Source organism: Rhinoraja longicauda, chromosome 40 (genome assembly GCF_053455715.1).
Source record: "Rhinoraja longicauda isolate Sanriku21f chromosome 40, sRhiLon1.1, whole genome shotgun sequence".
In the NCBI taxonomy this organism is placed as follows: domain Eukaryota; kingdom Metazoa; phylum Chordata; class Chondrichthyes; order Rajiformes; family Arhynchobatidae; genus Rhinoraja; species Rhinoraja longicauda.
In genome coordinates this window covers 13,929,785-13,957,100 of record NC_135992.1, presented here as the reverse complement: position 1 = coordinate 13,957,100, position 27,316 = coordinate 13,929,785, and the positions used below count along the sequence as shown (strand labels likewise).

Sequence of the window (27,316 nt, the reverse complement as noted above, 5' to 3'; positions counted from 1 at the left end):
AGAATGCACAAAATTAATTTGACCACTTGTGATTTCCTTCCTCAGTGGTAATTGTTCACTTGACATGCCCAAGAATAAATTGTGCGGTACAATGGTTCAATGGTGCTTTATTTTGTCACATATGGGCACACGCAAAGGGTGGTGGGTGTGTACGGAACGAGCAGCCAGAGGAGGTAGTTGAGGCTGGGACTATCCCAGCGTTTACGAGGTGCCTAGACAGGTACATGGTTGGGGACAGGTTTGGAGGGATATGGGCAGGTGGGACTAGTGTAGCTGGGACATTGCTGGCCGGTGTGGGCAAGTTGGGCAAACCAACGTCTCTCTCCTCTCCTCTGTCGGCCATCTTATTGTCTCGAGGGCGCCTCCTGCTGCCGACCTTGGGGGCGCTGCAGGCTTTACCCCCGTTCACCCTCCTCCCACTGGCCCCCTTGGTCCTCGTGCCCCTGGAGTACCGTGTGCAGTTTTGGTCTCCAAATTTGAGGAAGGATATTCTTGCTATTGAGGGCGTGCAGCGTCGGTTTACTAGGTTAATTCCCGGAATTTCGGGACTGTCCTATGTTGAAAGACTGGAGCGACCAGGCTTGTATACACTGGAATTTACAAGGATGAGAGGGGATCTTATCGAAACGTATAAGATTATTAAGGGGTTGGACACGTTAGAGGTAGGAAACATGTTCCCAATGTTGGGGGAGTCCAGAACAAGGGGCCACAGTTTAAGAATAAGGGGTAGGCCATTTAGAACGGAGAAGAGGAAAAACTTTTTCAGTCAGAGAGTGAATCTGTGGAATTCTCTGCCTCAGAAGGCAGTGGAGGCCAATTCTCCGAATGCTTTCAAGAGAGAGCTAGATAGAGCTCTTAAGGATAGCGGAGTCAGGGGAGAAGGCAGGAACGGGGTACTGATTGAGAATGATCAGCCACGATCACATTGAATGGCGGTGCTGGCTCGAATGGCCTCCTCCTGCACCTATTGTCTATTGTCCCACGTCTCCCGATCCCTCCCGGTTACACCGGCCGACACGTGACATAGTTTAGTTTGGAGATACAGCGCGGAAATACACCCTTCGGCCCACCGAGTCCGTGCCAACCAGTGATAACCCCCCCCCCCCGGTACATTAACACTATCCTATGGGCACACTCGGGACAGTTTACATTGATACCAGGACTGTGCGCTTTTTCATCGTTATTTTTGTTGCATATCTTTCATTCACTTGTTCTTTATCTCTCAACATCACCATCTGTGTCTCACGTTTCAGTCTGAAGAAGGGTCTCGACCCGAAAAGTCGCCCATTCCTTTACTCAGGCGATGCTGTTAAATGAAATGGTGATGCTGGCTCGTAGGGCCAAATGGCCTCCTCCTGCCCCTATTTTCTATGTTTCTATGAAATTAGGATTAATTTGAAGGTAGACACAAAATGCTGGAGTAACTCAGCGGGTCAGGCAGCATCTGTGGAGAACATGGATAGGTGACGTTTCACAGAGTGCTGGAGTAACTCAGCGGGTCAGGCAGCATCTGTGGAGAACATGGATAGGGGACGTTTCACAGAGTGCTGGAGTAACTCAGCGGGTCAGGCAGCGTCTGTGGAGAGAAGGAATGGGTGATGTTTCGGGTCGAGAAACCCCATGGTGACTCCCAAGTGCGAAAACACCAGTGTACCAAAGTGAAGAACAACTAACAGACAGAAAAGAAAGAATAAAAAGCTTTATTATTGTTGATGAGTAACAAGTGCACAAAGTAAAAGATTTAAATATGGTTTTTTGAATTGGTTGCTTTACAGAGCGTAGGCTGGTAATCATGTGACAATAATCCCAGAGTGAAATAAACTTCATTGACAAACGAGGAAAGAAGGCGCACAAAATGGAAGGCGGTGCCTGAGACAGAATGTAACGAAGAATAGTGGTTGTCTTCAGCCATTAGGATCATCATCAATGTATGGATTTATGGCTCAGCGGTAGAGTTGCTACCTCATGGGGATGGAACGTGGGGATGGAAGGCGTGTTTCCAGACCATCAAGGGTGTCATTTGATGAGGCATTGGAATCTTGGGTTCAGCTGAAAGAAAATCTTTTATTGTGTCTGTAAAAAAGATCACACCTCTTGCAGGCTTTCCCGTCACGGTTAACAGCCAAATAAAGATTTCTAGTGGAGGCTGGTCGTCGCGCAAACAGTAACGTGCACGGTGGCGCAGCGGTAGAGTTGCTGCCTTACAGCGAATGCAGCGCCGGAGACTCAGGATCGATCCTGACTACGGGCGCCGTTTGTACGGAGTTTGTACGTTCTCCCCGTGACCTGCGTTGGTTTTCTCCGGGTGCTCCGGTTTCCTCCCACACTCCAAAGACGTGCAGGTTTGTAGGTTAATTGGCTTGGTATAACTGTTAATAGTCTCCAGTGTGTGTGTGTGTGTGTGTGTGTGTGTGTGTGTAGGATAGCGTTAGTGTGCGGGGATCGCTGGTCGGTGCGGATTCGGTGGGCCGAAGGGCCTGTTTCCGCGCTGTATCTCTAAACTAAACAGAATGATCAAGGAGAATTGGAGCCCACAATGGTCCATTGTTGGCAGTGGGCTAGGTGATAATGAGTTAGTGACAGTGAAACTCGTACGATGGGGGGGTGGGGGGGAAGAGAGGGAAAGCAAGGGCTACTTGAAGTTAGAGAAGTCAATGTTCATACCGCTGGGGTGTAAGCTGCCCAAGCGAAATATGAGGCGCTGTTCCTCCAATTTGCGCTGCGCCTCACTCTGACAGTGGAGGAGGCCCAGGGCAGAGAGGTCAGTGTGGGAGTGGGAGTTGAAGTGTGTGGGAAGGAACTGCAGATGCTGGTTTACACCGAAGACAGACACAAAATGCTGGAGTAACTCAGGCAGCATCTCTGGAGAGCTTGTAGAAACATATAAAATTCTTAAGGGGTTGGACAGGCTAGATGCAGGAAAAATGTTTCCGATGTTGGGGGAGTCCAGAACCAGGAGGGGCCACACAGTTTAAGAATAAGGGGTAGGCCACTTAGGACTGAGATGAGGAAAAAACATTTTCATCCAGAGAGTTATAAATCTGTGGAATTCTCTGCCACAGAAGGCAGCGGAGGCCAATTCACTGGATGAATGATTCGGTGCTGGCTAGAAGGGCCGAATGGCCTACTCTCTCTTCGATTGAAGAGGGTTAGATTTAGCTCTTGAGGTTAATGGAATCAAGGGATATGGGGAAAACAGTAGGGACGGGGTACGGATTTGGATGCTCGGCCATGAATGGCGGTGCCGGCTCGAAGGGCTGAATGGCCTCCTCCTGCACCTGTTTTCAAGGGGAGAAGGAATGTGAGAGGTTTCGGGTCGAGACCTTGTTTTTGGCGAGCAGGAGACTGCGTGGGGCCGGGCGTGGACTGACCCGAGGTTTGGAATGCCCTGCGTTATGTGATCAGTATTTGCACTGACTGAATGCCACAAGAATTCACGCCTCGACCTGAAATAGCAGACTGCCACACTGATTCCAATGTTCTCTCAAACCAACATCGTACATTGTACTGTACAGCAATGATCCCATCCATCCTGTTATGCCTCCTTCCTGCCAGAAATGACTGCAGAAGTCTCTCCCACCGACCACTTCAGTCCACAAACACACACCGATCAGCCAAAACATCATGACCTAATCAGCCAAACACATTATGACCACCTGCCTAACATGCTGTTGGTCCTCCGTGTGCAACCCCATACGCAGCAGGGTGCGATGCGCTGTGTATTGTGACACATTCCTCCCGTGACCACCATTAACAATTTTCTGTGACTTGTGCCACAGTCGACCTTCTGTCGGTTCGGACCAGACGGGATTGCCTTCGTTGCCCTCGCGCATCGATGAGCCTTGGGCGCCCAACACCCTGACTGTCTCCGGTTTGTCCCTCCTCGGACCACTGTCGGTCGGTACTCACCACTGCTGACCGGGAGCACCCCACAAGCCTTGCCGTCTCAGAGATGGTCTGACCCAGTCGTCTGGCCGTAACAATTTGGCCCCTTGTCAAAGTCGCTCAGGTCTTTACTCCTGCTCATTCCTCCTGCATCCAACGCATCAACTTCAAGAACCGACTGTTCACTTGCTGCCGAATATATCCCACCCCTTGACAAAGGTGCCATTGTAACAAGATAATCAATGTTATTCACTTCGCCTGTCAGTGGTCATAATGTTTTGGCTGATCGGTGTATATATACATAGACAATAGGTGCAGGAATAGGCCATTCGGCCCCGTCGAGCCAGCACCGCATGGCTCTCCCCGTGACTTGCGTGGGTTTTCTCCGGATGCTCCGGTTCCCCCCCCCCCCACACTCCAAAGACGAACAGGTTTGTGGGTTAATTTGCTTTGGTTAAAACTGTGGGATAGTGTTAAGGAGTGTGGGAAAATAACTGCAGATGCTGGTACAAATCGAAGGTATCAGTCTGAAGAAGGGTCTCGACCCGATACTTCACCCATTCCTTCTCTCCTGAGATGCTGCCCGACCCGCTGAGTTACTCCAGCATTTTGTGACACCTGGGATAGTGTTAACGTCAATCAGGTGTATGCTGGGCCTAAGTGCCTATTTGTATGCTGTGTCTCTAAACTTTTTAAATAAAAGGACACAAAATGTTGGAGTAACAGCTTTTAAGAAGCATTCAGACAGGTTCGTGGACGAGATGGGTTAAAATAAATGTTGGGATACTGAGTTGGATGATCAGCCATGATCATATTGAATGGCAGTGCAGGCTCGAAGGGCCGAATGGCCTACTCCTGCACCTCTATGTTGTCAGAGGTGGGAGATGGGCCAAATGCAGGCAGGTGGGGCTGGTGTAGATGGGGCATGTTGGGCCGAAGGGCCTGTTTCCGCGCTATATCGCTCTGTGACTCCATGACTAGAGTTGTTGCGACATGAAATGTTCTGGCAGATCTACAATCAAGGCAGATAAAAAGGGGAATTCTTTTGAAATGCGGGTGAGAGAAATAGCTGTGGGCAAGAGGCAGAGTGTGGGTAGCAGCTGCCAGGAGAGAGATGTCGCTGAACCCGACACAGAGAAAACCCATGCAAGTTTAGGTTAGAGATACAGCACCGAAACAGGCCCTTCGGCCCACCGAGTCCTTGCCAACCAGTGATCCCCGCACACTAACAATATCCTACACACACTAGGACCATTTTAAATACAGTATATCTTTTTTTTATACCAAACCAATTAACCTACAAACCCGTTCGTCTTTGGAGTGTGGGAGGAATTTGAGGAAGGATATTCTTGCTATTGAGGGCGTGCAGCGTGGGTTTACTAGGTTAATTCCCGGAATGGCGGGACTGTCGTATGTTGAAAGACTGGAGCGACTAGGCTTGTATACACTGGAATTTAGAAGGATGAGAGGAGATCTTATCGAAATGTATAAGATTATTAAGGGGTTGGACACGTTAGAGGCAGGAAACATGTTCCCAATGTTGGGGGAGTCCAGAACCAGGGGCCACAGTTTAAGAATAAGGGGTAGGCCATTTAGAACGGAGATGAGGAAAAACCTTTTTCAGTCAGAGAGTTGTGAATCTGTGGAATTCTCTGCCTCAGAAGGCAGTGGAGGCCAATTCTCTGAATGCATTCAAGAGAGAGCTGGATAGAGCTCTTAATGATAGCGGAGTCGTGGGGTATGGGGAGAAGGCAGGAACGGGGTACTGTTTGAGAATGATCAGCCATGATCACATTGAATGGCGGTGCTGGCTCGAAGGGCCGAATGGCCTCCTCCTGCACCAATTGTCTATTGAAACCGAAGCATCTCGGAGAAAACCCACGCAGGTCACGGGGAGAGCGTGCAAACTCCGTACAGACAGCACCCGTAGTAGGGATCGAACCCGGGTCCCTGGAGCTGTGAGGCAGCATCTCTGGAGCTGTGCGGGTGTCAGGGGTTATGGGGAGAGGGCAGGAGAATCACGGGGGTTGGGAGGGGAGAGATGGGTCGGACGCGAGTAGTCTTGATGGGCCGAATGGCCGAATTTTGCCCCTATCTCTTTTGAACTTGCGGCTTGCCAGGGGTGGAGGGGGCAAGGATTGAGACAGAGAACAGGAGCAAAATCCGAGAGAACCGGAGATAAACAACAGTAAGAAACGTTCATGGGCAAGTCAGGGCCTGCTGATCTGAGCAGCAGCACTCTCAGAATAAACTTGTTAAATCAAAACAAACTCAGTCAGGAGCATGAGATGATGGTCATTTACCAACACCAGATGCCCAGATTATTTACAATCTATTACAGAGCCTGCAGTTAAAAGGGTTATTGGCATAAAAACCTACGATCACCCAGAGCATCAGGTGGAGCCACTGCGTCACAGCGCCAGTGTGTGCGTGTGCTTTTATGTTGCACGATCCCTCACTTGCCCAATGCTCTCTGCTTCCTCCAGCCAACCCTCACTTTTCACCTCCTTCCCGTCAACTCCTCGATCTCGCGCCGCAGTGGGTCGAGCTGCTGCCTCACGGGTTAGACCCTGACTGTGCGTGTGTGCGCGTGTGCGGAGTTTGCACCTTCTCCCCGGGACCTGCGTGGGTCTCCCACCGGGTGCTCCGGTTTCCTCCCACGCTCCAAAGACGTGCAGGCTCGTAGGACATTCGGCCCTCTGTTAAATCGCCCGCTACTGTGCAGGGAAGCGGATGAGCAAGTGGGATAGCATAGAATTAGTGTGAACGGGCGATCGATGGTCGGCATGGACCCGATGGGCCGAAGGGCCAGTTTCCATGCTGCACCTTTCAATCTATTCAACCCGCCCCCCCCCTCCCCTCCCCACATTCTGACACGCACCCTTTTCTCCCACTGTCCCAGTCCCCTACTTTCCCCTTCTCTCCCCCAACCCCTTCCACCTTTACCCTTCCACCTTTACCCTTCCACCTTTACCCTTCCACCTTTACCCTTCCACCTTTACCCTTTCACTCCTCTTCTCCCCTCAACTGACACTTGTGTCTCCCTTTTCACCTCCAACCTTTCTCACTCCACCCGTCGGCCAACCAATCCCCCCCCCCCCTCCTCCCCAACCTGTATCCACCTATCGTTCAAAGAAGGCAGACACAAAATTGCTGGAGTAATTCAGCGGGGTCAGGCAGCATCTCTGGAGAGAAGGAATGGGTGACGTTTCAAGGTCGAGAACCTTCTTCAAATTGAACCTTGAGCCTGAAGAAGGGTCTCGACCCGTAAACGTCACCCATTCCTTCTCTCCGGAGATGCTGCCTGACCCGCTGAGTTACTCCAGCACTCTGTGTCTATCTTCGGTTTAAACCACCATCTGCACTTCCTTCCCCCACCTATCACTTGCTGGGCCTTGTCTCACCCTCCTCTCTCTTTTCCTGCCTTCTCCCACCCCTTCCCACTGCAATCTGTCTGAAGAAGAGTCCCGCCCCAAAATGTCACCTATCCACGTTCTCCAGAGATGCTGCCTGACCCGCTGAGTTACTCCAGCACTCTGTGAAACGTCACCCATCCATGTTCTCCAGAGATGCTGCCTGACCCGCTGAGTTACTCCAGCATTTTGTTCGTTTTTTTCCCCTGTAAACCAGCATCTGCTGTTCCTTGTATCCCATGTTCCCCATGTTGAGGGGAGTCCAGAACCAGGGGCTCACGGTTTAAGAATAAGGGGTCGGCCATTTAGGACTGAGATGAGGAAGAACCTTTTCACCCAGAGAGTTGTGAATCTGTGGAATTCTCTGCCACAGAAGGCAGTGGAGGCCGATTCACTGAATGTTTAAGAGAGAGTTAGATATAGCTCTTAGGGCTAACGGAATCAAGGGATATGGGGAGAAGGCAGGCACGGGGTACTGATTTTGGATGATCAGCAATGATCACATTGAATGGCGGTGCTGGCTCGAAGGGCCGAATGGCCTACTCCTGCACCTATTTTCCATGTTTCTACCACCGTGCTTCACTGGACCGATAGTGAATGCGGATGATATCAAACCCATTTATTCATCCCCAACCAATCCCCTGCACAGTTCGAAGATCATGAGAGGAATACATAGCGTAAATGCACCGAAGAAAGACACAAAGTGCTGGAGTAACTCAGCGGGTCGGGCGGCATCTCTGGAGAGAAGGAATGGGTGACGTTTCGGGTCGAGACCCTTCTTCAGACTGAGAGTCGGGGAGAGGTATAGACAATGATGTAGAGAGATAGTGGACGATGAATGAGAGATAAGCAAAAATGAGAAAGATTATATAGATGATGAAGGAAACATGCCATTGTTAGCTGTTTGCTGGGTGAGAACGAGAAGCTGGGGTGACTTTGGTGGGGGGGGGGGGGGGGGAGGGGGGGGGGGGGGGAGAGAGGGAGAATGCCTGGGTTACTTGAAGTTAGAGAAGTCAATATTAATACCACTGGGATGTAAGCTGCCCAAGCGAAATATGAAGTGCTGTTCCTCCAATTTATGCACAGAATTTCTTGCCCAGAGTTGGGGGAAATCGAGAACCAGAGGACATATAGGTTTAAGGTGAGGAAAATGAGGGGCAACTTTTTTTTTTTCTTTTTACATAAAGGGTGGTGGGTGTATGGAACGAGCTGCCAGAGGAGGTAGTTGAGGCTGGGACTATAACTATGTTAAAAAGCGTAGGGAAAAAAAACTGCAGATGCTGGTTTAAATTGAAGGTCGACACAGAATGCTGGAGTAACTCAGCGGGACAGGCAGCATCTCCGGAGAGAAGGAATGGGTGACGTTTCGGGTCGAGACCCCTTCAGACTGATGTCAGGGGAGGGGGCGGGACAAAGATAGAATGTAGTCGGAGACAGGAAGACTGGTGGGAGAACTGGGAAGGGGGGAGGGGATGGAGAGAGAGGGAAAGCAGGGACCATCTGAAGTTAGAGAAGTCAATGTTCATACCGCTGGGGTGTAAGCTACCCAAGCGAAATATGAGGTGCTGTTCCTTATGTTTAAAAAGCATTTGGACAAGCACATGAGAGTGGTGAATCTGTGGAATTCTCTGCCACAGAGGCCAGTTCATTGGCTATATTTAAGAGGGAGTTAGATGTGGCCCTTGTGGCTAAAGGGATCAGGGGGTATGGAGAGAAGGCAGGAACGGGGTACTGAGTTGGATGATCAGCCATGATCACATTGAATGGCGGTGCAGGCTCGAAGGGCCGAATGGCCTACTCCTGCACCTATTTTCTATGTTTCTATGGATAGGAAAGGTTTTAGAGGGATATGGGCCAAATGCAGACAGGTGGGGCTAGTGTAGATGGGGCATGTTGGTCGGTGTGGGCGGGTGGGGCTAGTGTAGATGGGGCATGTTGGTCGTTGTGGGCGGGTGGGGCTGGTGTAGATGGGGCATGTTGGTCGGTGTGGGCGGGTGGGGCTGGTGTAGATGGGGCATGTTGGTCGGTGTGGGCGGGTGGGGCTGCTGTAGATGGGGCATGTTGGTCGGTGTGGGCGGGTGGGGCTGCTGTAGATGGGGCATGTTGGTCGGTGTGGGCGGGTGGGGCTGGTGTAGATGGGGCATGTTGGTCGGTGTGGGCGGGTGGGGCTGGTGTAGATGGGGCATGTTGGTCGGTGTGGGCGGGTGGGGCTGGTGTAGATGGGGCATGTTGGTCGGTGTGGGCGGGTGGGGCTGGTGTAGATGGGGCATGTTGGTCGGTGTGGGCGGGTGGGGGCTAGTGTAGATGGGGCATGTTGGTCGGTGTGGGCGGGTGGGGCTGGTGTAGATGGGGCATGTTGGTCGGTGTGGGCGGGTGGGGCTGGTGTAGATGGGGCATGTTGGTCGGTGTGGGCGGGTGGGGCTGGTGTAGATGGGGCATGTTGGTCGGTGTGGACGGGTGGGGCTGGTGTAGATGGGGCATGTTGGTCGGTGTGGGCGGGTGGGGCTAGTGTAGATGGGGCATGTTGGTCGGTGTGGGCGGGTGGGGCTGGTGTAGATGGGGCATGTTGGTCGGTGTGGGCGGGTGGGGCTAGTGTAGATGGGGCATGTTGGTCGGTGTGGGCGGGTGGGGCTGGTGTAGATGGGGCATGTTGGTCGGTGTGGGCGGGTGGGGCTAGTGTAGATGGGGCATGTTGGTCGTTGTGGGCGGGTGGGGCTGGTGTAGATGGGGCATGTTGGTCGGTGTGGGCGGGTGGGGCTGGTGTAGATGGGGCATGTTGGTCGGTGTGGGCGGGTGGGGCTGGTGTAGATGGGGCATGTTGGTCGGTGTGGGCGGGTGGGGCTGGTGTAGATGGGGCATGTTGGTCGGTGTGGGCGGGTGGGGCTGGTGTAGATGGGGCATGTTGGTCGGTGTGGGCGGGTGGGGCTAGTGTAGATGGGGCATGTTGGTCGGTGTGGGCGGGTGGGGCTAGTGTAGATGGGGCATGTTGGTCGGCGGATCTCAGATTGATTATCTGTACGCCTGTATGTTGGACTCTCTGCCTTCGTGTCCAGGATTCCCAAGCTGGTTGCCGTTCACCTGGGGGGGGGGGGGGGGGGGAGTGGTGGGGTAGATGGGGCATCTAAAGCCCTTCACTCAAACGTCCAACACACTTGCCACCGAGTGGACCCCACCTTTCACTTTAAGAAATGAACTTAAAGTGGCTTCACCTCAATGTCCATGAAGGCAGTGTCCCACAAAACAGAATATCCTTTGCCTTTTAAGATAACCTCCCGGGGGAAAAAATGGATCAGTTTCGGTGAAGAGTTCTGGACCCGAGAGATCAACCGTGATTGATCGAATGGCGGAGTGGACTTGATCTGTTCCTGTGACGTATAAACTTATTATGGAACGTTCACTGTTTCTCTCTCCACAGAAGCTGGCCGACTGGTCGAGTGTTTCCAGCGTGCTCTGTTTTTGTCTCGGATTGTCTCGGCAGCGTCTTTTGGTTTCGATTTTCTTTATCCATCCCTTTATCCGTTATTGATCCGTTTATTGATCAGTGGGTGATGGGGGGGGGGGGGAGGCCTCCTCATACGCGAATTTCCTCATCTTCGTCCGCGAAGGCGAAGGCTTCGGCCTTCAGGGGGTTGAAGCCTGTTTCCTGGGCCGCAGGAGGCCCACCGTTCCACCGGCGCTCGGCGTGGCCTAGAGCGGCCTCCTCCCCGTCAGCTGGCACACGGGGCCTCGGCGGCCTCCAGCTCCCTCGGCCGCTGCCGCCATCACCGCCACCGTCGTTCCCCGGCGGGCTCCCCCGGCGCCGGTGGGCATCTCGCTCCCCGGCTGAGGCAAGATGGCCGCCGAGGCCCAGCGAGGGCTCGGCGGCGGGCGGGGGGCCGTCCCACCGGGTTTGGGGGGCCCCGCGGTGTTCCCCGGCGCCGGGCCGCCCGTAAACCACGCCGGGGGTGGGCCCCGGAGAGGTCCTCTCCTCCTCGCCCTCGGGTGAGTCCGTCCCGGCCTCCTGCTGGAACCGTGCCCGAAGCCCAGTGAGCGAGGGGTCCCTCGCCACCCTGGGGTGCGAGCCCATGCCGGCCCTCCGGTCGGGCGGGCCTTCCAGCTGGAACTTCACCAGCCGCGCCCCGTCCTCCTGCCCGCATGGGGACTCCTTCTCTGGCGTCCGTCCGCCCTGCTCACCCCAATGCCCCATCACGGCCAGAACATCGCTCAACAGCGAAGGGCCCAGGTCCAGGCCGAAGGACAACATGGAGTCCGTGCGAGGCAACTGGAAGTCCACCTCCTCCATCTCCTCCGTGGCCTTGACCAGCTCCACCTTGGTCTCCCTCTCCTTGGACCTCTCCACCCTTGACCATCTGGGCAGGGTACAGAAACCAGACTCCAATCCTGTGCAACACAACACAACACAAGGCAAGGCTTTAGTTCACAAGTTCTAGGAGCAGAATTAGGCCATTCGGCCCATCAAGTCTACTCCACCATTCCATCATGGCTGATCTCTCTCTCCCTCCCAACCCCATTCTCCTGCCTTCTCCCCATAACCCCTGACACCCGCACTGATCAAGAATTCTCCCACTTGTCCTCCTGTCTCCGACTACATTCTATCTTTGTCCCGCCCGCTCCCCTGGCATCAGTCCCAGAGATGCTGCCTGACCCGCTGAGTTACTCCAGCATTTTGTGTCTATCTTCAGTGCAAACAAACCGACTGAGCAGAAGTACAACGAAGCAAAGAAGAGTGGGAAGCCAGAGGATTGGGACTCTTTTAAAGAGCAACAGCAGATGACTAAGAAGGTAATACGCGGAGAAAAGATGAGGTACGAGGGTAAACTAGCCAATAATATAAAGGAGGATAGTAAAAGCTTTTTTAGGTACGTGAAGTAGAATAGTCAAGGCAAATGTGGGTCCCTTGAAGACAGAAGCGGGGGAATTTATTATGGGGAACAAGGAAATGGTAGACGAGTTGAACCAGTACTTTGGGTCTGTCTTCACTAAGGAAGATACAAGCAATCTCCCAGATGTTCTAGTGGCCAGAGATCCTAGGGTGACGGAGGAACTGAAGGAAATCCACATTAGGCAGGAAATGGTGTTGGGTAGACTGATGGGACTGAAGGCTGATAATCCCCAGGGCCTGATGGTCTGCATCCCAGAGACTTAAGGAGGTGGCGCTAGAAATTGTGGACGCATTGGTGATCATTTTCCAATGTTCTATAGATTCAGGATCAGTTCCTGTGGATTGGAGGGTAGCTAATGTTGTCCCACTTTTTAAGAAAGGAGGGAGAGAGAAAACGGGAAATTATAGACCAGTTAGTCTGACATCAGTGGTGGGAAGATGCTGGAGTCAATTATAAAAGACGAAATTGCGGAGCATTTTGGATAGTAGTAACAGGATTGTTCCGAGTCAGCATGGATTTACGAAGGGGAAATCATGCTTGACTAATCTTCTGGAATTCTTTGAGGATGTAACTAGGAAAATTGACAGGGGAGAGCCGGTGGATGTGGTTTACCTTGACTTTCAGAAAGCCTTTGACAAGGTTCACATAGGAGATTAGTGGGCAAAATTAGAGCACATGGTATTGGAGGTAGGGTACTGACATGGATGGAAAATTGGTTGACAGACAGAAAGCAAAGAGTGGGGATAAATGGGTCCCTTTCAGAATGGCAGGCAGTAACTAGTGGGGTACCGCAAGGCTCGGTGCTGGGACCGCAGCTATTTACAATATACATTAATGACTTGGATGAAGGGATTAAAAGTACCATTAGCAAATTTGCAGATGATACAAAGCTGGGTGGCAGTGTGAACTGTGAGGAAGATGCTATGAGGTTGCAGGGTGACTTGGACAGGTTGTGTGAGTGGGCGGATGCATGGCAGATGCAGTTTAATGTGGATAAGTATGAGGTTATCCACTTTGGTGGTAAGAATAGGAAGGCAGATTATTATCTGAATGGTGTCAAGTTAGGAACAGGGGACGTACAACGAGATCTGGGTGTCCTAGTGCATCAGTCACTGAAAGGAAGCAAACAGGTACTGCAGGCAGTGAAGAAAGCCAATGGAATGTTGGCCTTCATAACAAGAGGAGTTGAGTTTAGGAGCAAAGAGGTCCTTCTGCAGTTGTACAGGGCCCTAGTGAGACCGCACCTGGAGTACTGTGTGCAGTTTTGGACTATAATTTTGGACTATAATTTGAGGAAGGATATTCTTGCTATTGAGGGCGTGCAGCGTAGGTTTACTAGGTTAATTCCTGGAATGGCGGGACTATCATATATTGAAAGACTGGAGCGACTAGGCTTGTATACACTGGAATTTAGAAGGATGAGAGGAGATCTTATCAAAACGTATAAGATTATTAAGGGGTTGGACACGTTAGAGGCAGGAAACATGTTCCCAATGTTGGGGGAGTCCAGAACAAGGGGCCACAGTTTAAGAATAAGGGGTTGGCCATTTAGAACTGAGATGAGGAAAAGCTTTTTCAGTCAGAGAGTCGTGAATCTGTGGAATTCTCTGCCTCAGAAGGCAGTGGAGGCCAATTCTCTGAATGCATTCAAGAGAGAGCTGGATAGAGCTCTTAAGGATAGCGGAGTCAGGGGGTATGGGGAGAAGGCAGGAACGGGGTACTGATTGAGAATGATCAGCCATGATCACATTGAATGGCGGTGCTGGCTCGAAGGGCCGAATGGCCTCCTCCTGCACCTATTGTCTATTGTCCATCCCCTCTCATCTTTCTAAATTCCAGTGCATACAAGCCTAGTCGCTCCAGTCTTTCAACATATGACAGTCCCGCCATTCCGGGAATTAACCTAGTAAACCTACGCTGCACGCCCTCAATAGCAAGAATATCCTTCCTCAAATTTGTGGGGGAGGAGGGAGAGGGGGAGGGGAGAGAGAGGGGGAGAGAGGGGGGGGGAGAGAGAGGGGGGGGAGAGAGAGGGGGGGAGGGGGGGGAGAGGGGGGGGGAGGGGGGGGGAAGGGGGGGGGAGAGGGGGGGGGAGAGGGAGGGGGGGAGGGAGGGGGAGAGAGAGGGGGAGAGAGAGGGGGAGAGGAGGGGAGGGAGAGAGAGGGGGGGAGAGAGAGGGGGGGAGAGAGGGGGAGAGAGAGAGGGAGAGAGAGAGGGAGAGGAGGGGAGGGAGAGAGGGGGAGAGAGAGGGGGAGAGAGAGGGGGGAGGAGTGGAGGGGGAGGGAGGGGGGAGAGGGAGGGGGAGGGGAGGGGGGAGAGGGAGGGGGAGAGAGAGGGGGAGAGAGAGGGGGAGGGGGTAGGGGGTAGGGGAGGGGGAGGGGGAGGGGGAGGGGAGGGGAGGGGGGAGAGGGAGGGGGAGAGAGAGGGGGAGGGGAGGGGGGAGGGGGGAGGGGGGAGAGGGAGGGGGAGAGAGAGGGGGAGGGGGATGGGGGAGGGGGAGGGGTGTGGGGACCGCATAGTGGATGAGCAAATTACCGTAAGATCCGTCCATGATCCCCGGGCTGGACATGGCGGTCTTGAAGTTGAGGCGTTGCGTGGAGTCGCGCTCTGCGTCGAGGAGGTGGGGCAGGGAGACGGCGTTCTTGATGATGGGGGAGACGGGGGGAGGCGGCGGCGATACCTCGGGGCTGCTGTTCCTGGCGGGTGGCCGTCGGGCGTGGCGCAAGGCTCTGACCAGCCGGTTGGGCCTGGCGCCCTCCCGCGAGCCCTCGCCGCCGTGGTTGCTGAGGAAGGAGGTGTCGCCGAAGACGTCGCCGCGCCGGCCCACGTGCATGGTGTGGCGGAAGTCCCCCAGCGGGGGGCTGATCATGTCCGTGGTCAGGTCCGGCTTTAGCCTCCGCTTGTGGTGGCCCGGCACCAGGTTCCTGAAGATCGGCAACTTGCCGAAACTCATCGTTCTGTCCGCCCCTTTACCCAGCGGCCCGGCAAACGGCTTGTCCAACATGCGACACCAGACGCCTCAACTCCTCTCGGCGCGGCGGTAGAGTTGCCGCCTCGCAGCGAACGCAGGTTCGATCCCGACCGTGGGTGCCGTCTGTACGGAGTTTGTACGTTCTCCCCGTGACCTGCGTGGGTTTTCTCCGAGATCTTCGGCTTCCTCCCACACTCCAAAGACGTGCGGGTTTGTAGGTTAATTGGCAAATGTAAAAATTGTCCCCAATGTGTGTGTAGGTTCGTGTTAACGCGCGGGGATCGCTGGTCGGCGCAGACTCGGTGGGCCGAAGGGCCTGTTTCCACGCTGTATCTCAAAACTAAACTAAACTCTCCAGTCCCACCGGCTTGGAACTCAAGTCAATGAGTGTTCCAATGAGCTCCAACGACACAATGGAACTCTGTAAGCGCCCTTTATGTAGCGACCATTCGCATACCGTGGGTATGCAGGCAAGTCAACGAAGGAGGGTCTCGACCCGAAGATTCACCTATCCCTTTTTCTCCAGAGGTGCTGTCTGTCCCGCCGAGCTACTCCAGACCTTCCGACCTCGACTCCAGCTTCCCCCTCAATACTTCTGCCCCAGATGTAGCTTCACATCTGGCGCGACAATTTGCATGATCGGGTGTTAAAATTCACCTCACGCCTTTTCCCCCCTCCCTGCCCAGCCGGAATCTCAAGCAAGGAGCAAGCAGATTATCATATACAAAAATATATATATTTTTGTGTGAAGATAGCTGGTGGATTCTTCCTGCAGTTCGTTAGGGCAAAACAAATTAGTGATGGTCAGGGAATTGCTCTCCTCTTTGTGGTGTCGGTCGAGGCTCGTGTTTCAGTGCCAAAGCATGGCCTTTCACTGGACTTTGTGCTGCGAAGTTAAGTTCGTGTTTGTACAAGGTTTGTATAAGGATCTTCCAAACCCGTCCCCAGTTAAATTTTAACAGAGAGAGAGAGAGAGAGAGAGAGAGAGAGAGAGAGAGAGAGAGAGAGAGAGAGAGAGAGAGAGAGAGAGAGAGAGTGAGAGAGAGAGAGAGAGAGAGAGAGAGAGAGAGAGAGAGAAATCAATAAATCAGAGGGTTTTGGTGCACTGGGCAATCTGGCTGCCTCTCTGACCCAGGGTTTCCAGAAGGAACAAGTTAGGATCTGCGTTGCATTCCCAGTGGTGTGGAGGGCACCAGGACAAGGCAGGTGGAGACCTGTCGCGCGACACGGACTGGTGAAGCTATCTGCATCTCCCCCTTGGACGGGAGCTGTGATTCATCGAGTTCCCGGTCGGCGTTCCCGAAGACGGAATCTGGAACGAGAGAGAGAAGGAAGATGCCGTTAGGGAGGAGAAGCCACTGGGGAATTTAAACATCGGTTCACACCGGCGGATGGCGACTGACCGTGTGGGAGCGAAGATGCCGGGGGGGGGGGGGAAGGAACGAAGGGGGACCGGGCTTGTGGGGACCACCGTGGACAATGGGGACCAGGCGTGTGGGGACCACCCTGAGGACAATGGGGACTGGGCTTGTGGGGACCACCCTGAGGACAATGGGGACTGGGCGTGTGGGGACCGTCGTGGACAATTGGGACTGGGCGTGTGGGGACCACCGTGAGGGAGGGGGAAGAACAATGGGGACCTTGCTTGTGGGGGGGGGGGGGGGGAGAACAGAAGGCCGTGGAGGCCAAGTCAGTGGATACTTTCTAAGGCGGAGATAGACAAATCCTTGATTAGAACGGGTGTCAAGGCGTTATGGGGCTCGGGGGCAGAGATCAGCCATGATTGAATGGCGGAGTAGACTCGATGGGCCGAATGGCCTAATTCTGCTATAACTTGTGAACAATGGACATCCCAGCGTGGGGGGGGAACACCACTGTGAGGAGGGGGGAGAACCAGGGGGGGACCTGGCACTTTGTCAGCACACTTTATGTGGTGACTATTTACATACCTTGGTTATGCAAGCAAAGAATTTCACTGTGGCCTGTCACACTTGACAATAAAGTATTCAAGTATTCTGAAGAAGGGTCTCGACCCGAAACGTCACCCATTCCCTCTCTCCAAGATGCTCCCTGGCCCGCTGAGTTACTCCAGCACTTTGTGATACTTTCGATTTGTACCAGCATCTGCAGTTATTTTCCTACATAAAGTATTCATTCATGCACACTGACTTGTAAGATTGAAATCTGCCAATCTCCACCGAGCAAAGTCTGTACGGAGTTTGTACGTTTCCCCCCGTGACCTGCGTGGGTTTTCTCCGGGTGCTCTGGTTTCCTCCCACACTCCATAGACGTCCAGTTTTGTAGGTTAATTAGCTTGGTAGAAATATAAAAATTGTCCCTAGTGGGTGTGTGTGTGTGTGTGTGTGTGTGTGTGTGTGCAGGGTAGTGTCAATGTGTGCGGTGATCACTGGTCAGTGCGGACCCGGTGGGCCGAAGGGCCTCCTTCCGCGTTGTATCTCTAAACTAAAGCTAAGCAAAGGAATGAAGTGGATCCCAGCTACTTTGATAAAAGCACAAAATGAAAGTTTCTTGCGCGCCAGTGGGTGGCTAGTTTGTGAGATTTACGAATCAGGAACACCCACCCACCCCACACACACACACACACACACACACACACACACACACACACACACACACACACACAGTCACACGCACACCCCCCCACACACACACACACACACACGCACACAGTCACACACACACACACAGTCACACGCACACCCCCCCACCCCCCCCACAGTCACACACACACTCACACACGTACACACACACACACACACACACACACACACACACACAGTCACACACACACAGTCACACACACACCACACAGTCACACGCACACCCCCCACAGTCACACACACACTCACACACGTACACACACACACACACACACACACACACACACAGTCACACACACACCACAGTCACACGCACACCCCCCCACACACACGCACAGTCACACACACACACACAGTCACACGCACACCCCCCCACCCCCCCCCACAGTCACACACACACACGCACACACGTACACACACACACACACCACAGTCTCACACACACACACACACACACACACACACAGTCACACACACACACAGTCACACACACACACAGTCACACACACACACACACACACACACACACACACAGTCACACACACACACACACACACACACACACACACACACACACACACACACACACACACACACACACACACACACACACACACACACACACAGCAGGATTCTACTCCCTCCCACCCAGCAAACTCTCTCCATGATAGCTGATGTCTCCTGCAGTGTGCCAGACTCTGCAGGTGAGAACAGGTCCATAAGGGCGGTGGGGATCTTTATTCAAGGCGTGGAGCTTGGGAGGAAGCATTGGAAGGTAGAGGAATGAATTGGTTGGTGACCTCCCACACTCCAAAGACGTGGGGGTTTTGTAGGTTAATTGGCTTCGTTAAAATTGTAAATGGTTCCCTAGTGTGTGTGGGATAGTGCTAGTGAGCGGGGATCGCTGGTCGGCACGGACTCGGTGGGCCGAAGGGCCAGTTTCTGGTGCTGTATCTCTAAACTAAACTAAATTAGATAGGCACGTGGATATACAGGGAATGGAGGGGTATGAATCACATGCAGTATCTGGTTCACCTGCAGTCAGAGGAGATTAGTTTAACTTAGCATCATGTTCAGCACGGACACTGTGGGCCGAAGGGCCTGTTCCTGTGCTATAACGGTGATATAGATAGACACAAAAAGCTGGAGTAACTCAGCGGGACAGGCAGCATCTCTGGAGGGAAGGAATTGGTGACGTTTCAGGTTGAGAGACCGAATCGGACCAGTCTGAAGAAGGGTCTCGACCCGAAACGTCACCCATTCCTTCTCTCCAGAGATGCTGCCTGACCCGCTGAGTTACTCCAGCATTTTGTGTCTATCTTCAGTTTAAACCAGCATCTGTAGTTCCTTCCTACACGATACAGTACTACATTCTATCAGGACCGTTCAGTTGTGAAACTTGGTCTGGTGGGCAAATATATTTTGGTCGATCTGTATCTTTGCTCTATTTCTGCCTCTGTGGACTTGGGAAAAATATAACGGCTTTTAAAATCCGCAATTGACTTTGGGCGCAGCGGTAGAGTTGCTGCCTCACAGCGCCAGAGACCCGGGTTCAATCCTGACCACAGGCGCTGTCTGTACGGAGTTTGTACGTTCTCCCCGTGACCTGCGTGGGTTTTCTCCGGGTGCTCCGGTTTCCTCCCACACTCCAAAGACGTGCAGGTTTGTAGGTTAATTGTCTTCTGTAAAAATTGTAAATTGTCCCTAGTGTGTGTGTGTTTGTGTGTGTGTGTGTGTGTGTGTGGGATAGTGTTGGTATGGGGGGGGGGAGGGTGGGTTTGGCACCCTCGGTGGGCCGAATGGCCTGTTTTCGCACTGTATCTCTAAACTCAAAATTTTATGAAATCAAATGAAAATCTTAGCATATTTGAAATATCACCATGTTCCTGTTGTTTAACCCCTGCCTGTTACTTAAGATGGACACAAAATGCTGGAGTAACTCAGCGGGACAGGCAGCATCTCTGGAGAGTAGGAACGGGTGGCGTTTCGGGTCGAGACCCCGTTACTTTTTGTGAATAAGCCCATGTTTGCCCCTTACATTTCGAGGGTTGCAGGGCGATAGTTATTCCACCAGGAGGCAGGATTGAGCAGCTGGGAGAGAGACCCAGCCTTCCCCACAGATGCCCATTTGTATCGGTGTCTCGTCGAAGGTGGACTGGGAACGAAAGAGCCCTTCCTGTCCCCACACAGGGGGCAAACGCAATGGCTATTTAGAGGAGAGTCCCCAGCAAAGACGCTCCTGTAACAATGTAGGAATGAACCCTCCCAGTACTAGTGAAATTCCCCAGTGCGTCTGACAAACAGAACCAAAAAGCTGGAGTAACTCAGCGGGTCAATAGACAACAGGCAATAGACAATAGGTGCAGGAGGAGGCCATTCGGCCCTTCGAGCCAGCACCGCCATTCAATGTGATCATGGCTGATCATTCTCAATCAGTACCCCGTTCCTGCCTTCTCCCCATACCCCCTGACTCCGCTATCCTTAAGAGCTCTATCCAGCTCTCTCTTGAATGCATTCAGAGAATTGGCCTCCACTGCCTTCTGAGGCAGAGAATTCCACAGATTCACAACTCTCTGACTGAAAAAGTTTTTCCTTGTCTCAGTTCTAAATGGCCGACCCCTTATTCTTAAACTGTGGCCCCTTGTTCTGGACTCCCCCAACGTTGGGAACATGTTTCCTGCCTCTAACGTGTCCAACCCCTTAATAATCGTATACGTTTCAACAGCATCTCTGGAGAGAAGGAATGGGCGACGTTTCGGGTCGAGACCCTCCTTGCCACTGAAGAAGTGCCTCGACCCGAAACGTCACCCATTCCTTCTCTCCAGAGATGCCCGCCGGTCCCGCTGAGTTACTCCAGTTTTTGGTGTCTACCTTCGGGTTGAAACCAGCATCTGCAGTTCCTTCCTGCACTTAGCAAATACAAACCCCAGATAGACACAAGATGCTGGAGTAACTCAGCGGGACGGGCAGCATCTCTGGAGAGAAGGAGTGGGTGATGTTTCGAGTCGAGACCCTTCTTCAGACTGAAGAAATGTCACCCATTCCTTCTCTCCAGAGATGCTGCCTTTCCCGCTGATCTGAGGAAAGGCATTCTTGCCATAGAGGGAGTACAGAGAAGGTTCACCAGATTGATTCCTGGGATGGCAGGACTTTCATATGAAGAAAGACTGGATAGACTCGGCTTGTACTCGCTGGAATTTAGAAGACTGAGGGGGGATCTTATAGAAACTTACAAAATTCTTAAGGGGTTGGACAGGCTAGATGCGGGAAGATTGTTCCCAATGTTGGGCAAGTCCAGAACAAGGGGGTCACAGCTTAAGGATAAGGGGGAAGTCTTTTAGGACCGAGATGAGAAAGTTTTTTTTCACACAGAGAGTGGTGATTCTGTGGAATTCTCTGCCACAGAAGGTAGTTGAGGCCAGTTCATTGGCTATATTTAAGAGGGAGTTAGATGTGGCCCTTGTGGCTAAAGGGATCAGGGGGTATGGAGAGAAGGCAGGTACGGGATACTGAGTTGGATGATCAGCCACGATTATATTGAATGGCGGTGCAGGCTCGAAGGGCCGAATGGCCTACTCCTGCACCTATTTTCTATGTCTATGTTTCTATGTCACCCATTCCTTCTCTCCAGAGATGCTGCCTGTCCCACTGAGTTACTCCAGCTTTTTGTGCCTATCTTTGGTTTAAACCAGCATGTGCAGTTCCTTCATACATAAATAGAAACAGCGGTTTGAATTGATTTGCGCTTTCAAATGGTTTTCAAAACTGCCCTTTAAAGTTGGCATCAAACAAGGCTGTACTGTACAAGTGACATTTGTATGCAATTAACTTCAGTGCAAAGTCTTAAAATTAACTGCAGATTTTATAGCTTTCCAGATCTGGGCGAACTGTTCCACAATGACTGAAACATTGTTGTGCCTATCAAAATCCAAAAAGGGAAATCTCTCTGACTTCCCAACGGCCCAGACAACAGGAAATCCAATGCAAACATCCTTATCCAATTGGTGCAGGAAGGAACTGCAGATGTGTAGGGGAAAAAACTGCAGATGCTGGTTAAAATCGAAGGTAGACCCAAAATGCTGGAGTAACTCAGCGGGACAGGCAGCATCTCTGGAGAGAAGGAATGGGTGACGTTTCGGATCCAGCCTGAAGAAGGGTCTCGACCCGAAACGTCACCCATTCCTTCTCTCCAGAAATGCTGCCTGACCTGCTGAGTTACTCCAGCAATTTGTGTTGATTTTCCCTGTCACAGTGCCAAGGGCAAGCATTCTGTCCTTGTGAAGGTGACTGATAAAAGCTGGATGATTCAATCCCTCCCCACAGGGGCTTTCCAGTGTTACAGCAGGTTTTTATTGTTTTAGTTCCGTTCTTAGGTGATAGGAGCAGAATTAGGCCACTCGGCCCATCAAGTCTCCTCCGCCATTCAATCATGGCCGATCTATCTCTCCCTCCTAACCCCACTCTCCTGCCTTCTCCCCATAACCCCTGACACCCGCACTGATCAAGAATCTATCTATCTCTGCCTTAAAAATATCCACTGACGTGGCCTCCACAGCCGTCTGTGGCAATGAATCCCACAGATTCACCACTCTCTGACTAAAGAAATTCCTCCTCACCTCCTTCCTAAAGGAACGTCCTTTAATTCTGAGGCTCCCTCTGGTCCTAGACTCTCCACTAGTTTTTGAGATAACACGGAAACAGGCCCTTCGGCCCACTAACACCATCCTACAATTTTTACCAAAGCCAATTAACCTACAAACCTGCACGAGTTTGGAGTGTGGGAGGAAACCGGAGCGCCCAGAGAAAACCCACGCGGTCACGGGGAGAACGTGCAAACTCCGTACAGACGGCGCCCGTGGTCAGGATGGAACCCAGGTCTCTGGCGCTGTGAGGCAGCAACTCTACCGCCGTGCCGCCCTGCTCTGATGTCCCGATCCAAAATACCGGCTCGTTTTAGTTTCGTTTATTGTCACGTGTACCGAGGTACAGCGAAAAGCTTTTGTTGCGCGCCAACCAGTCAGCAGAAAGAGTGTCCACGATTACAATCGAGCCGTTCCACAGTGTACAGGTCCAGGATAAAGGGAATAACATTAAGTGCGAGTTAAGGTCCAGTAAAGTCCGATTAAACATAGATGGTTGACCAGGACTACTCTCTACCTGGTGATAGGATGGTTCAGTTGCCTGATAACAGCTGGGAAGAAACTGTCCCTGTCACCTGTCCAAGGTATTTATTCACAAAATGCTGGAGTAACTCAGCAGGTCAGGCAGCATCTGGGGAGAGAAGGAATGGGTGACGTTTCGGGTCGAGACCCTTCAATTTTCTCCTGTCACCTGTCCGTGTTCTCCAGAGATGCTGCCTGTTACTCCAGCACGCTGTGTCTTTTTTTTTTGTAATTCAGAGACTGAGTTCCTTGTGCCTCTAATCTTTACGTCAGGCTCTGGTGAACTAGCACTCCAACGTACCAAAAGGCACCAATTAGTCTAGCTTTCAATAGGTTTTATACAGAGCAAAAGAGAATTATTGAGTAGAATCAGGTCCCCCTGAATAAATGTTATCTCTGTAAGCTTCGCCGTTACCTTCCTCTCGCTAACATTGATCTATTCTACGTTTTTCTTGCACCCCATCCCCTTTGATGTCTTGTTTTCACACCAACCACTTCCTTATCTCTGTTTCCCTCTTCCCTGACTCTCAGTCTGAAGAAGGGTCTCGACCCGAAGCATCCCCCATTCCTTCTGTCCAGAGATGCTGCCTGACCCGCTGAGTTACTCCAGCACTCTGTGAAACGTCACCTATCCATGTTCTCCACAGATGCTGCCTGACCCGCTGAGTTACTCTGTGCCTTTCCAAATGTGAAGTATTCTTTCCCCAATTACAATATTAAAGTTTAAAAAAAGCTGTTGGGAGAATTTAATGCAATGTAATCTTATCACTTGTTCACCTGACATTCAAAGTGCTGGAGTAACTCAACGGGACAGGCAACATCTCTGGAGAGAAGGAATGGGTGACGTTTCGGGTTGAGACCCTTCTTTAGACTGGTTAGGGGATAAGGGAAACGAGAGATAGAGACGGTGAGGTGGAGAGATAAAGACCAATGAATGAGAGATGTGCAAAAAAGTGACGATTAAAGGATTTAGAACGGAGATGAGGGGAAACCTTTTTAGTCAGAGAGTTGTAAATCTGTGGAATTCTCTGCCTCAGAAGGCAGTGGAGGCCAATTCTCTGAATGCATTCAAGAGAGAGCTAGATAGAGCTCTTAAGGATAGCGGAGTCAGGGGGTATGGGGAGAAGGCAGGAACGGGGTACTGATTGAGAATGATCAGCCATGATCACACTGAATGGCGGTGCTGGCTCGAAGGGCTGAACGGCCTCCTCCTGCACCGATTGTCTATTGTCCATTTCAGAACAGGAAGGAGATTGCCTTCAATCACAGTGAGGAATGTGGGGGATGTTTACGTTAACCGTTGATGTGGCTGTGTGTCTTGTTGCTTTTTGTGTTGGTATGGGTGTACGGTAATTCGCATACCACTGTACCTTAATCGGTACACGTGACAATGAAAAGACCTTTGAAACGTCGACCATCCACTCCCCCCTTCCACAGATGCTGCCTGACCCCCTGAGTTCCTCCAGCACTTTGTGTTTTTTTGCTGGGAGATTCCAGCATCTGCAGTTCCTTGCATCTGCAGAGGGCGACCAACTGGACTTGACTCAACACAACGAGTAACATTTGTCGAACTGTACAGCCTTCTTTGTTTTAAAAATTGTTGATGACACAGTCGGGATATGCAAGACCACTTTGTAAAGATAATCCTGTTAAATCTCGCACTTACTCTCCTTGGAAGAAATAGCTTTTTTTTGCTTTCTTTTTTTTGAAGGGTCTCGACCCGAAATGTCACCCATTCCTTCTCTCCCGAGATGCTGCCTGACCTGCTGAGTTACTCCAGCATGTTGTGAATAAATCTTTCATTCATTTGTTCTAAATCTCCTCTCCATCTCTCTCTCTACCTCTCGTTTCCCTCTCCCCTGACTCTCAGTCTGAAGAAGGGTCTCGACCCAAAACGCCACCCATTCATTCATTCCTTCTCTCCGGAGTTATTTACTCCCAGAGTTTTTTTGTGACTCTCTAGGATTTAATTTAGACAATAGACAATAGGTGCAGGAGGAGGCCATTCAGCCCTTCGAGCCAGCACCACCATTCAATGCGATCATGGCTGATCACTCTCAATCAGTACCCCGTTCCTGCCTTCTCCCCATACCCCCTCACTCCGCTATCCTTAAGAGCTCTATCCAGCTCTCTCTTGAAAGCATCCAACGAACTGGCCTCCACTGCCTTCTGAGGCAGAGAATTCCACACCTTCACCACTCTCTGACTGAAAAAAGTTCTTTAGGTCCCTTTTTCTTGAATGCTGGGAGAGATTCTGATACCATCCAAACTGATCCAGGTTCCACCCCACCCATCCCACCCATTTTGCCCAGAGCTCACTCAGGTCAACGTTTTGACTTTCGTTTTAAGCAATCAAACTTGGATCCACCTCGAAACATCGGAGATGTTTGTGAAAGACTCCGACGCGAGCACTTATCAGAGACAGGGGGGGGGGTAGAAAATGTCCCAATGCTCAGGAATTTCCTCTCACTGGCGAAGGCAAGGGATGAAAATACTCACACCGACTTCTTACCCCGGGAGCTTTCAAAAAGCAATCTAGGCGCAACTCTAAATTCAACGGCCGTGCAATTGAAACAGATGATGTTTCCCGCAGAAGCGACTCAGAAGAAATTATTAGAAGGCAGTCACAGAATAAAGTAAATACCCCCCAGCCCCGTCCAGTAAAAAAAAATCAAAACATGATACTTATTTAAACTCAATCAGAAGTTTTCAAAGTCACCAAAAAGTTTCCAAACTTGCTCAGAAGTCTCAAAACTAGTTCAAAAGTTTTCAAACTAGTTCAAAAGTCTCCAAATACGCTCAAATGTTTTCAGACTAGTTCAGAAGTTTTCAAACTAGTTCAAAAGTTTTCAGACTAGTTCAGAAGTTTTCAAACTCACTCAAAAGTTTTCAGACTCAATCAAAAGTCTCCAAATACGCTAAAAAGTCTCCAAATACGCTCAGAAGTTTTCAAACTCACTCAAAAGTTTTCAGACTCACTCGAAAGTTTTCAGACTCAATCAAAAGTTTTCAGACTCAATCAAAAGTTTTCAGACTCAATCAAAAGTTTTCGAACACGCGCAAAAGTCTCAAAACTAGCTCAGAAGTTTTCAAACTCACTCAAAAGATTTCAGACTAGCTCAAAAGTCTCCAAATACGGTCAAAAGTCTCCAAATACGCTAAAAAAAACGTTTTCAGACTCGCTCAGGAGTTTTCAAACTCACTCTAAAGTCTTCACGCCCGCTCAAAAGGTCTCCAAACCAGCTCAGAAGTTTCAATAAACTCGTCAGAAGTTTTCAAAAACTCGCCCAGAAGTCTCCAAACTCAAAAGTCTTTCAAAAACTCACTCAAAAGGGTCTCCAAACTCACTCAAAAGGGTCTCCAAACTCACTCAAAAGGGTCTCCAAACTCACTCAAAAGGGTCTCCAAACTCACTCAAAAGGGTCTCCAAACTCACTCAAAAGGGTCTCCAAACTCACTCAAAAGGGTCTCCAAACTCACTCAAAAGGGTCTCCAAACTCACTCAAAAGGGTCTCCAAACTCGCTCAGAAGGTTGCAAAGGGAACGCCAGAGTTTTTGCAGGAGTTTAGGTACCTGTGTTTATTGCGCAGCCTGGTAAATCTTCCACCTCCTTTCAGTCCCCGAGTGCGGGGTTTTGGTTTCCCAGAGACTTTCTGCACAACTTTCTTTGCTGGAGAGGCCGCATCTGCGCACTGCCCCAGTGGCCCAGAGAGACAGAGAGAGGGAGAGGGAGAGGGAGAGGCGGGGCAGTGAGCTGACACCATGAGTAGCTTCATCAATAGACAATAGGTGCAGGAGGAGGCCATTCAGCCCTTCGAGCCAGCACCACCATTCAATGTGATCATGGCTGATCATTCTCAATCAGTACCCCGTTCCTGCCTTCTCCCCACACCCCCCTGACTCCGCTATCCTTAAGAGCTCCATCCAACTCTCTCTTGAATGCATTCAGAGAATTGGCCTCCACTGCCTTCTGAGGCAGAGAATTCCACAGATTCACAACTGAAAAAGTTTTTCCTCATCTCAGTTCTAAATGGCCGACCCCTTATTCTTAAACTGTGTGTGGCCCCTGGTTCTGGACTCCCCCAACATTGGGAACATGTTTCCTGCCTCTAACGTGTCCAACCCCTTTAATAATCTTATACGTTTCGATAAGATCTCCTCTCATCCTTCTAAATTCCAGTGTATACAAGCCTAGTCGCTCCAGTCTTTCAACATACGACAGTCCCGCCATTCCGGGAATTAACCTAGTAAACCTACGCTGCACGCCCTCAATAACAAGAATATCCTTCCTCAAATTTGGAGACCAAAACTGCATACAGTACTCCAGGTGCGGTCTCACTAGGGCCCTGTACAACTGCAGAAGGACCTCTTTGCTCCTATC

The 27,316-nt window shown here is 51.3% G+C and overlaps 1 protein-coding gene across 1 annotated transcript; it reads right to left on the bottom strand.

The window, feature by feature from the left end:
• Positions 1-9,609: 9,609 nt before the first annotated feature.
• LOC144611542 (uncharacterized) lies at positions 9,610-26,624 on the bottom strand. Its single transcript, XM_078430687.1, has 3 exons — positions 26,509-26,624; positions 14,717-16,464; positions 9,610-11,678 (listed from the first exon to the last, which is right to left on the bottom strand). Exons 2-3 carry the CDS (start codon positions 15,183-15,185, stop codon positions 10,870-10,872), a joined length of 1,278 nt encoding a protein of 425 aa, XP_078286813.1. The 5' UTR covers positions 15,186-16,464; positions 26,509-26,624; the 3' UTR covers positions 9,610-10,869.
• Between the last annotated feature and the right edge of the window lie 692 nt (positions 26,625-27,316).

What these genes read in the sequence shown, in the direction of transcription:
- LOC144611542 (XM_078430687.1), bottom strand. Translation starts at nt 15,185, where the DNA reads ATGTTGGACAAGCCGTTTGCCGGGCCGCTGGGTAAAGGGGCGGACAGA. An exon ending in GATCATGGACGGATCTTACG is followed by an intron (nt 11,679 to 14,716) that starts GTAATTTGCTCA and finishes TGTGTTGCACAG; the next exon opens with GATTGGAGTCTGGTTTCTGT.